The sequence below is a fragment of the Fukomys damarensis genome, unplaced genomic scaffold (assembly GCF_012274545.1).
Source record: "Fukomys damarensis isolate Sample0158 unplaced genomic scaffold, DMR_v1.0_HiC HiC_scaffold_12, whole genome shotgun sequence".
Classification (NCBI taxonomy): Eukaryota; Metazoa; Chordata; class Mammalia; order Rodentia; family Bathyergidae; genus Fukomys; species Fukomys damarensis.
The window spans coordinates 56,383,738-56,395,981 of record NW_022900924.1 but is presented as its reverse complement, the minus strand read 5'-3'; the positions used below and the strand labels follow the sequence as shown (position 1 = coordinate 56,395,981).

General features: G+C 37.4%; 1 protein-coding gene across 5 annotated transcripts in view; it reads left to right on the top strand.

Annotated features, from left to right (window-relative positions):
- The window catches only part of Znf197 (zinc finger protein 197), a 35,147-nt gene that overhangs the window by 9,802 nt on the left and 13,101 nt on the right, over positions 1-12,244 (top strand). For all 5 annotated transcript variants that reach the window (XM_010624421.3, XM_010624420.3, XM_010624417.3 and 2 more), the window contains one exon: positions 7,414-9,696. In XM_010624421.3, the coding sequence (XP_010622723.1) occupies positions 7,414-9,696 (2,283 nt within the window). The remainder of the gene's footprint in view (positions 1-7,413; positions 9,697-12,244) is intronic.

Sequence of the window (12,244 nt, the reverse complement as noted above, 5' to 3'; positions counted from 1 at the left end):
GGGCTCCCTCCCCAGTGCTACCACACACAAAAACCCCAAAACCAAACAAACAAAAAAACCCTTCCTTCTCAGTAGTGGTGCTGGTGAGTCAGTCTGTAGGTCTTAGCCTTTAACATCTATTACCAAGCTCTTTTCTACCCACGATGCGCCAGTTACTCTCCCACCAGAAAGAGCACAGGGTGGCCCATTCCTCCTGAGTGTGCTCTTGACTTGGTCATATTTCAGTTAAATCTTTGTAAGTAAATGGAAAATATGAGCTTTTGTTTTTTTCATTTTTTATTAATGTAGCTGAATTCTATTAAGTTTATTGGTAACTTCTGTGCATTCCCTTCCTACACTTTTTTAATGTAACTGCTAATCCTTTGTGAAATTTTACGTTTTTTTTCCATTGTTTGTCTTTCAGCATTGTTTGTAAATTATTTTTAAGCCTTTGAAAGTTATTTCTTTATTTTTAAAATTTGAGACAAAAATCTCACTAAATTGCTCAGGCTGGTCTTGAACTTGGAATCTTCCTGCCTTACCATCCCAAGTAGCTAGAATTACTGGCATGTGCCACCAGCTCAGCAGAAAATCTTTTATATAATCAAACTTTGTGTTCTTCTTATGGTCTTTGTGGTCTTTTTCCCCATAAAATTATTTTTTAATCTACTGAAAGGTACTTTTATTGTTTTCTAAAAGTACTTGTATTGTTTTCTAAAAGTGCTTTCATTGTTTCTTTTTGACATTTAACTTTTAATTTATCTTGACATTTACCAGTTTACCATGATACATAGAATGTTGTAGGAATATTATTGTGTTAATCCAAGTGGCTTCCAGGAGTTCCAGTGCTATTTCCTTAATAATCCATCTTTTCTGAGAATTTTTAAATACTTCTTATGGAACAGTTGGATAATTTGATGAAAAACTTTTACCATCATGCCATACTATATGGTGTATACCAAAATAAATTCCAGATAAGTCTGAGAGTTCAACTAAGAAAACATAATAAGAAAATGGGCTAGCAGAATAGCTCAGTGGTGTAGACTATGGTTAGCATGCCCGAGGCCCTGGGTTCAATCCCCAGCACAAAAAAAGGAAGAAGGGAAAGAAATAAATGGAATTGCTAGTTTATTCTAACACCTTCAGGAAAGTTTAAGCCAAATTTAATAAAATACACTAACTCCAAAGTTGTTCGGGCTCTGGAAAAGCAAGTACTTGAGCCCTTTGACCTAGTATTACTGATTTGAGGAGGATACTTTAAGGAGACGGTTTGGAGAGAGGGAAAATAAGCAGTGTATAAATGATAATCTTGGGTATCTATTTATAATGGTTGAACGCTGGTCACACACATATTCCCCAAGATAAAGTTCTAATTAGACTGTGGTGTTTTGGCCTGGCATAGTATTTTGTCACACACTTAAATATAGCTCTGTTCTCTTGATTTCTATACACTCATAAACTGGTAGAAAAGCAAATTCCCAGATAGTTTGTATGTACTGTGAAGATATATAAAAGATTGTATATATTTTTTTCCAAGACTGGATGAGAATTTAAAGTAGAATATTCAAGAAATATTGAATACTTCCCATATGAGGCTTAGCCTGTGCCTTGAATATATACTTAGGTTGGAGAAATAGACCTCTATCTGACTGTAATATATTGTGTCAAATACTATATAGTAAAAGTATACACATTGTGGTGTGGGAAAACATAGGAACCTGGGTCAGTAGAAGGATTTGGCGAGTGGAAGAAAGACATATATAGTTCAGGGAAAGAGCTATAACAATTTTGTTGAGATATCTTTCACATACCATATGGGCCAGGGATTTAGCTCAGTGGTTCCGCTGCCTGCCTTATTAGCGCAGGGTCTGGAGTTCAATCCCTGGTACCAAAAAAAAGCCACTTACCACAAAATTTACCTTTCAGAGTATACAGTTCAGTGGTTGTGTATTCCTAAAGTTGTGCAACCCTCACTACAGTCAGTTTGAAAACATTTTAAATAACCAAAACTGAAACCTTGAACCTATCAGCAGACCACCCTCATTTCCCCCAACTCACTCCTCCAACCTAGGCAGCAACTAATCTACTTTCTGTCTCTATAGATTTGTCTATTCCGAACACATCATGTAAATGGAATCATGCTTCATGTGGTCTTTTGTTCCTGACTCCTTTTATTTAATATGGTGCTTTCAAAGTTCATCCTTATTGTAGCATGTTGGTACTGTATTCCTTTTCACTGCTGATGATACTCCATTGAATGGATATATCATGTTTCATTTACTCATTTATCAGTTAATTACATTTAGATGGCTTCCACTTTTCTGTTGTCTTAAACCACTATTAGCATTTGTGTACATGTTGGGTTTTTTTGTTTGTTTGTTTGTTTTTGGTACCAGGGATCAAACTCGTGACCTTGCGCTTGCAAGGCAGGTGGCGGCACCACTGAGCTAAGTCCCCAGCCCCATGTACATGTTTTTATGTGGACATATTTTCATTTTTTCTTGACCATATAACTAGGAGAATTGCTGGGTCACGTGTTTACTCTGTATTTCATCAGTTGAGGAACTGACAGGCTGTTTTCTAAAGTGGCTGCGCCAGTTTTCACTCCTCTTAGTGAATAGATTCCAGTTTCTCTATTTTCTTACACTTAATTTTTTTGTTTTGTTTTGGTATTAGGGATTGAAGTTACAACCTTGCGCTTGGGAGGCAGGCACAGTGCCACTGAACTAAATAAATCCCTAACCCTACACTTGTTATTTTTATTAGAATCATCCTAGTGGATCTGAAATGATACCTCATTGTAGTTTTGATTTATATTTTCCTCATGACTAATGATGTTAAGCAGCTTTTCATGTTCTTATTGGCTAGTTATGCATTTGGAGAAGTTTTTCAGATTTTTGCCTCTGTATAAAATAGAGTTATTTGTCTTTCTCAATTAGTTACAGAAGTTATTTATATATTCTAGATACAACTTCTTTAACATGTACATGACTTCAGGTATTTTTCTCTCACTCTCTGTTGTCTTTTCCCATTCCTGATGTTATCCTCTGAAGGACAGATGTTAGTGATAAATTCAAATTTATTTTTTCTTTTGTGCCTTTTGCATTTAGTGTCATATCTAAGAAAGTATTACTGGTCCAAAGTCATAAAGATTCCCATGTGTGTTTCCTTCTAAGTTTTACCTCTCTTACATTTAGGTCTTTGAGTGAGTGAGTGAGTTATTTATTTATTTATTTATTGTACGGGGATCAAACTCAGGTCCTTGTGCTTGTGTGGCAGGCGCGGAACCACTGAGCTAAATCCCTGGCCTGAGTTAATTTTTGTATATGGTGTGAGGTAAGGCTCCAACTTTATTGCTCAGTATATAACTCTTCAGTTATCCTAGCACCACTTGTTTCCCCTATGAATTGTTTTCATGTCTTTTTGAGAACCATGTGATTATAAATATGAAGGTTTATTTCTGGACTTGTAATTCTAGTTGTTTGCTCTATATGTCTACTCTTAATGTCATCACCACTCTCTCTTTTTTTTTTTTTTTTTTTTTTTTTTGGTACTGGGGCTCAAACTGAGGACCTTTCACGTGTGAGGCAGGCCGCAGAATTACCACCCTCTTCTTTCTGTGGCTTCATAGTATATTTTGAAATTAGCAAATATGAGTTTAGCAACTATGAGTTCCTTGTTTTTGGTTTTTCACTATTACTGTAGCTACTGTAGGTCTCTTGAGTTTTCCTAATGAATTTTGTAATTAGCTAGTTAATTTCTGTGAAGAAATGAGCTGGGATTTTTTTTTATAGGAATTGCATTGAATCTGTGGATCAATTTGATGTGTATTGCTGCTTTAATAATATAAATAAAGTCTGTCAGTCTATGAACATGGGGTATCTTTCCACTTATTTTGGTTTTCAATTCTCATTGTTACTTTATTGTTTTTAGTACAATACTTTTGAACTGTTGTTACATTTACTCCTAACTTTATTTTTTTATTATGTCTATTTTCTGAATTGCATTTTTGGATGGTTCACTGCTGCTATATTGTATAGAAATTCCACTGATATTTTGTATATTGATCTTGTGTCTGCAGCCTTGTTGAACTTATTTATTAGTTCTAACAGTTTTTTAGTGGGTTCCTTAGAATTTTCCATATATAAAAATTTGTCATCTACAAATTGTTATCTCTGATAATTTTAGTTCTTCCTTTCCAATGTTGATGCTTTTATTTCTTTCTTTTGGTTAATTGTCCTGGTTAGAACTATAGTTTGTGTTAAACAGAAGTAGTGACAGTAGGCAGCCTTAGTCTTGCTCTTAAAGGGAACCTATTCCATCTTTCACCATTAAGTATGATGTTAACTTTGGTGTTAATTTGTGTTTTTTAAATGTATTTAGTTGAGGAAATTCTCTTCTATTCCTAATTGTTGACTGTTTATATGATGAAGCAATATTGGATGTTGCTAAATGCTTTTTGTGAAAGTATTTAAATTGAGAAAATCATTTAGCTTTGGGCCTTCATTCTATTGACATTTTGTTACATTAATTGATTTTATAGTGTTATACCAACATTGCTTTCCTCCATTAAATCTTACTTTATCATAATGCACAGTCCTTTTTATGTATTGTTGGATTTGGATAGCTAATGTTTTGTTAAGGAATTTTACAACTGCATTCCTAAGATATATTTATAGTTTTCTTTTGCGGCCATGGATTTGTCTGGTTTTGTTATCTGGGTAATAATAGCCTCAGAATGAATTGGGAAATGTTTCTGATTCTTTTGTTACAAATTATTTTACATACAAATTATTTTAATGTACAGTTTGCCAGAGAAGCAAATTAGGCCTGGGCTTCTCTTTGTGGATACTTTTTTTTTTCTTAACCGTTTTAGTTTCTTTACTTGTTATAGCCCTAGTCAGATTTTCTATTTCTTCTTGAGTCAAAAGCTGCGGCTTTCTAGGAATTTACCATGTCCTTTAAGTTATCTAATTTCGTGGCACAGAATAACTCACAGATCAGTGCCAATGTGCAGGGAGTGACTTTGTATCTCAGTTTTTAAGGGTGTAGTTACAGGGCATGTTGTGAGTTACAAAGAGGCAGATAAATCTGAGAAGAAAAAAAGACATGGGTTGTAATAATAGGCATCAAGAAACACAACAGGTTTGGGCAGCTGCACGTAGTTCACCATGCTAGACACTGTAGATGTCATAGACCCTGAGAAGACTTAATCCCAGATAAACAGGCAGACAGTGGTGGATGCAGCGTCTCGTGGACAACTGGTTAGTTGTGCTTTGTCCTGGAAGCAGTGAAGAGTCACATGATCACATTTACTTTTTGGAAAGATCATGACAATGAGTAACACATGGATGCGGTACATGAAGGGTAAAGGGAATTTGTGGTAAGGAAACCAGTTTCTTACAGTTTCAAAGACTGCTGAAAGTAATGAGCTTGCTGACATTTTTTAACCAAATCCCTTAAAGTTCACTAGGCTCATTGGTAGTCTGATTCATAAACTAAAACATCACATTGCAACTGGCTAATTAGCTACTGACAAAAGAATTGCTAATTTCTTAACCATTTCCATCTTGACTTAGCCACTTATAATGCTTTTACTTCCTTAAACCTTGCTTCACTATATAAAGAATAAGAGCCTTCTTTCCACTAGTGATGTAATCTTGATGTAATTTCTGTGAACAAGGACATTGAGGGAGCAGTAATGGATAGTCCTTTGGCCCAGTGGTTGGGTAGTGTGATAGGCAGCTGTGCCTAATGCTGTGCCTGAGCCTCATAGTTGAAGTACAGGGCCTGACCTAAGAATGTCTGTAGCTCTGGTTCATAGTTTTTGGATGTTTCCCATACTCACTGTTATCATAAACTTACAGAAACTTATAATGAAATAAAATAGTTATACCTATATGTCACTAAGTAGAAAATATTATTTCAATTTTTTATCAAAAATATTTTCAAAGGGAAGGTAGTGTTATTAATACAACTTTAATTACTGCATAATTTGGGGAACTGGCTCACAAAATTTTCTTACACTTGGGTAGTTTTAAAGGTATCTTTTAGGAAAGGGGGAGGAGATGAAGGGATGTGGAAAAACACACATATAGGCCTGGTGCAGTAGTTTAGGCCTGTAATCCCAGGACTCTGGCAGGTTACGGCAAAAGGATTGCAAGTTTAAGCCTGCCCAGGCAATTTAGTGACTTACAAAGACTCTGTGTCAGAATTTAAAAAAAAATTTTTTTAATGGCTGTGTGAAGAACCTGGGTTCAATTCTCAGTACTACCAAAAAATAAATAAAAAAGTAAACTTCTAAGATATTTTCCTAAAAATAATTTCACATTTTTCTCCTCATTGAGTTTATTGGTACATTTTAGAGATACAGTTCAGTTACATTCATCATTGGGATGTTGTACCTTTACATGACAAGTCTTGGTTCTCATTTTTTCCCCATACCCCTGCCCTCCCTTCTCCCTCTCCTCCCTTGCCTATTTACAAAAACTTTATTTTCATTTTAATTTCACATTTTAAAATGTTTAAAAATGTTAGTGTAACAAGAGACTTTGAAGATTAACTAGTTCAGCCAGCATCATTTTCAGATGTTTTCGTGTCTGTTTATTTTTGTTGTTGTTGTTGTTGTCTATATTTTTTCTTTTCCATTCTGTATTTTTGTATCTAAGAAGAAAGAAGTCCAACAGAGATATGATGTGTTTGTGAAATTAACTTTTAAATTTCTGTAATTTAAAAAATAATAGGTTGAGTCATAATGTGAATTCTAAGCATTACATTGCTTTTTGGTGGATTTTTTCTGTAGGTTATTTCAACTATTGCAGAGTTCATGTGCTTGACTTTTCAAATATTAAAAATTGCCTTTCATAGTGCTGAAGTTATAGTTTCCCCACTTTTAAGTTCTCGTCTTTGTAACATGAAAACAAAAACACGATTCTTTCTAAACCAAATAATTCTACCTAAAACCAACCAAACGAATGTAGTTTTTCCTGTTCTATCTAGCTTCTTAATCTAAGATCTGAACCATCTATATCAGATCTCATGTCCTCACATTAATTCTTATTTGTATGTCTTTTCTTAACATTATTTGTATTTTTCCATTTGTTACCTGAACACTGAGAGTTTGCAAGTGTCTGTAAGCTGAATGTTAATTTGTTGGCAACATCCTGTCAGTGTAGCATTCTGCCTTGTACCTTTAATGAAAAGCTGCTTCTTTTTGTGTGCTATAAACGTATTATCTTCCCGCTAGGAGCTGGAGATGTAGCTCAGTGGTAGAGCAATTTACTAGCATGTGCAAGGCTCTGGGTTACATCCCCAGTACCACATGCACACACAAAAATTGAATGTGTATACTTCTAGCCTATTTTTGAACCAGTTAAAGGTCTTATTTTCTCAAACAGCAACAAAATAACGTGCATTTTTAATTCCTTTCACCAGAATGGGAGTCAATGATGGAGAATGAGGAGGCAACACCGAAGCTGAGTATCTCTCCAAGGACCGACTCTCAGAGAGGAACAGCAAAAAGACTTGAAGAAGGCGTTCCCCAGGTTCTTGAGGTTGAAGAAGAGTGCGAGTGGCAAGTTTTGCCAAATCAGTTGGGAAATGAAACTGGGGAAAGAATAGATACAGTGAAGAAAGTTTCCATTTGTGAACAAGACAAGAAGAAAAGGGTACCATCCGAAAAACAGGGCCAGAAGGGGAAGGTGGATGGAGAAAGCGTGACTTTAGCTCCAGCTATTTCTGACAGCTTAATTGGTACTGACGGAAAGAAGTTTTATAAATGTGATACATGTTGTAAACATTTTAATAAAATCTCCCATCTTTTAAACCATCAGAGAATCCACACTGGTGAAAAACCTTATAAATGTAAGGAATGTGGAAAAGGCTTTATTCAGTGCTCGAGCCTTAGAATGCACTTGCGGAACCATTCTGGGGAGAAACCTTACAAATGTAATGAATGTGGGAAAGCATTCTCTCAGAGCGCCTATCTCCTGAACCATCAGAGGATCCATACTGGAGAGAAGCCTTACAAATGTAAGGAGTGTGGGAAGGGCTTCTATAGGCACTCAGGTTTGATTATACATCTACGCCGCCACTCAGGGGAGAGACCTTTTAAATGTAATGAATGTGGGAAGGTTTTCTCCCAAAATGGTTACCTTGTTGACCATCAAAGGCTCCACAAAGGAGAAGAGCCTTACAAGTGCAACAAGTGCCAGAAAGCTTTCATTCTGAAGAAGAGCCTCATTCTACATCAGAGAATCCACTCTGGGGAGAAACCTTATAAATGTGATGAATGTGGAAAAACCTTTGCTCAAACCACCTACCTTGTTGACCATCAGCGACTCCACAGTGCAGAGAACCCTTACAAATGTAAAGAGTGTGGTAAAGTCTTCATTCGAAGTAAAAGCCTCCTTTTGCACCAACGAGTCCACACAGAAAAGAAAACCTTTGGTTGTAAAAAATGTGGAAAGATTTTCAGTGCTAAATCAAACCTCATTGACCACAAGAGGATGCACAGTCGAGAGAAGCCCTACAAATGCACTGAGTGTGGGAAAGCCTTCACACAGAGCGCTTACCTCTTTGACCACCAGAGACTGCACAATGGAGAGAAACCCTATGAGTGTAATGAGTGTGGGAAAATTTTCATTCTAAAGAAGAGCCTCATTTTACATCAGAGGTTCCACACTGGAGAGAACCTCTATGAATGTAAAGACTGCGGCAAGGTCTTTGGTTCTAACAGAAATCTCATTGACCATAAGAGACTCCACAATGGGGAAAAGCCATATGAATGTCGGGAGTGTGGGAAAACCTTTATCATGAGCAAAAGTTTCATGGTCCATCAGAAACTACACACCCAGGAGAAAGCATACAAGTGTGACGATTGTGGGAAGGCTTTCAGTTACAATTCAAGCCTTCTTGTACACCGGAGAATCCACACTGGAGAAAAGCCCTTTGAGTGTAGTGAGTGTGGGCGAGCATTCAGCTCAAACAGAAACCTCATTGAACATAAGAGAATCCACAGTGGTGAGAAGCCCTATGAGTGTAATGAGTGTGGCAAATGCTTCATTCTGAAGAAAAGCCTCATTGGACATCAGAGGATTCACACACGGGAAAAATCTTACAAATGCAATGACTGTGGGAAAATCTTCAGTTACCGCTCCAACCTGATCGCTCACCAAAGGATCCACACTGGGGAGAAGCCCTATGCATGTAATGAGTGTGGGAAAGGCTTTACCTACAACAGAAACCTCACTGAACATCAGAGAATTCACAGTGGGGAAAAAACGTATGAATGCCATATATGTAGAAAAGTTCTTACCTCTAGTCGAAACCTTATGGTACATCAAAGAATCCACACTGGTGAGAAACCTTATAAATGTAATGAATGTGGAAAAGACTTTAGTCAGAATAAAAACCTTGTGGTGCATCAGAGAATGCACACCGGGGAAAAACCTTATGAGTGTGAGAAGTGCAGGAAATCCTTCACTTCTAAGAGAAATTTGGTCGGCCACCAAAGAATCCACACAGGGGAGAAACCTTATGGGTGTAATGATTGTAATAAAGTTTTTAGGCAAAGAAAAAACCTTACTGTACATCAGAAAGTTCATACAGATGAAAAGCCCTGTGAATGTGTTGAGTCTGGAAAAGAATTCTCTCAGACTTCGAACCTTCATCTTCAAAAAATACATGTGCAGGAGTTCTCCTGGCTACAGAATACAAGTGAGTCCAAGATAGAGGGTCAGAAAACTCAATGGAGGGCTGGGGACATGGCTCAGTGATAAAGCACTTGCCTAGCATGCACAGGTTCCTGGGATCAAGCCTCGGCACCACAAATAAAGGAAAACAATGTGGTATATAAAATGCAGTGGACTCCTGCAAAGTAACTGTTGGAGGGCCGGGCATTTAGCCTAGTGGTTCTGCTGCCTGCCTCCCAAGTGCAAGGTTCCTAGTTCAATCCCCAGTGCCCCAAAAAACCAAAACCAGTGACAAAGTAACTGTTGAAGGAATCAAGTGGGCAAAAGTTTACTTACTGTTTTAAGCAGGGGATGGTGATGCACACCTGTAATCCCAGCACTCAGGAGACTGAGGCAGGATTGCCACAAGATTGAGATCAGCCTGAGCTACTAATGAGACCTTGTCTCAAAAAAAAAAAAAAAAAAAAGTTTACTGGCTGAGAATAACCTGAAAGGAACACTGGATTTATAGTCAGAAGACTTAGGTTTGTAGGTGTGTTTGTGTGTGTTGGTCACTGGGGATTGAACACAGGATGTTTTGCACTGAGCTGCATCCCCCACCTCTTTTTAAAATTTTCGCCAAGTCACTAATTTTCCCAGGCTGAGCTTGCTTCAGTCTCCCAGAATTGCAAGATTACAGACATATACCACCATGCCTGGCTTAGGTTTGGGTTCTATTACTATGTCATGTTACTAAATCTGCCTCTAAACTTCAGTCTCTCTTTCAGTCCAATGTTGACATAATGGCTCCCTTGCAACAATATGGTTGTCAGGGTTAACTGAAAGGACCTTTTTGAAATCATTCGCTTGTCAATAAAGTTGGATAGAACAGATATGGTTAGACTCTGTATCATGGCATAATATTTGTCCATCAAGTCAGTTATTAGAATGAGGGAGATTCCATGAATCTCAGATACTACTTTTTATAAGAGGAAGTATGGTAGGTAGATAGTTAACTTTGAAATTCAGTATTCTAAGAAAAAATTCAAATACAGCTGTAAAATGTTAATGTGTAATATGCCTACTTTGTCTTTATGGGAAAATATTAATGGTCAGCCATTAACATTGAGGTCAAGGAAAGTTATTATTTTTCAGTCTTTGAACATGAAACTCAGTATATGCAGTGCATCAAAGTAGAAGTCCTGTCTTGAATTCCTTGTTTTTAGAGAGAGGTCCATAACTTCATCAGCTGAGCTGATGATCTCTGACATTCTCAATGCTGATCAATATTTAATCATGAAACAACATTGTGCCCCAGAACTTAATTTATGATACACAGAGCCAATCCCTTCATGTTCTGATGAAGCCAGTGCCCAACCCATCCCTCCGGTACAGGTCTGCCCAGTACTCTGTGAACCAGTCCATTCAGCCTGAGCCTGTTGTATATTTGTAGGATAAGTCAACCAATATTCTTGTTTGTTGTTGTTTTTTGTACGTGGGATCGAACTTGGGTCCTTATGCTGTGAGCTAGGCAGTAGAACCACTGAGCTAAATCGCTGGTCCATCAACGATATTCCTTATCCACTTTGTTTTTTGAGACAGTCTCCCTGTGTAGCTCAGGCTGGCCTTGAACTCACGGCAATCCTCCTGCCGTAGCCTCCCAATCAGCCGATATTCTTGAGTTGATCATTTCATGTAATACTTAAAACTAGTTTTGCAGCTGTAAAAACATATATATATATATATATGGATTGTGTTTTGTCATACCAGTAATACACAAGTGATAGGTTAAGTAAATGTATAAATATTATTAATTCAGCTTCAGAGCTTCTTGAGGGCTGGTTCGTCATCACATTAAAAGGTATCCAAGAGAAAGGGAGGTGGGGGAGGGGCTGGGATTTAGCTCAGTGGTTCTGCTGCCTGCCTTGCAAATGCAAGGACCTGAGTTCAATCCCCGGCACCCGCCCCCCCAAAAAAAGGGAAGGGGCTCACAGTTTAAAGTCTTAGGACCTAGATAAGTCAGACTTTATTGTTTATCTTGGACAAATCCATTCACTTCCTAGAACCTTTATTTCCTTGTCTGTCGGATATCAGGAAAGATATCTACCTCACAAAGTTGTTTTTAAGGTAATGTATATGAAAATACCTCACATCTCTTTTGCAGAAGACTCACTGCAGATTATATGTAATTACAAAGGAACATAAATATTTTAGCAAAGGAGAAAGCTGACATTTACTTTGTAACCAAACCATGCATTTTTTATTTATTATTTATTTTTTATTCATTTTTGCTGTACTAGGGATCGAACCTTGTACTTGCCAAGCAGGCATGGTGCTACTGAACTACATTCCTGGCCCTCAAGTAAGAAAATTCAACATTAAGACTGAGCCAGGGCCTGTGATGTAGCTCAGTGGTACTGTGCCTTCCTTGCAAACACAAGGTCCTGAATTTGATCCCCAGTACCTGAAAAGAAAGAAAGAGAAAAAGAAACATTGAGCCCTAAGGGCTGGGGGATTTAGCTCAGTGGTTCGGCTGCCTGCCTCACAAGTGCAAGGTCCATAGTTAGATCCCTGGTACCAAAAAAAAAAAAAAA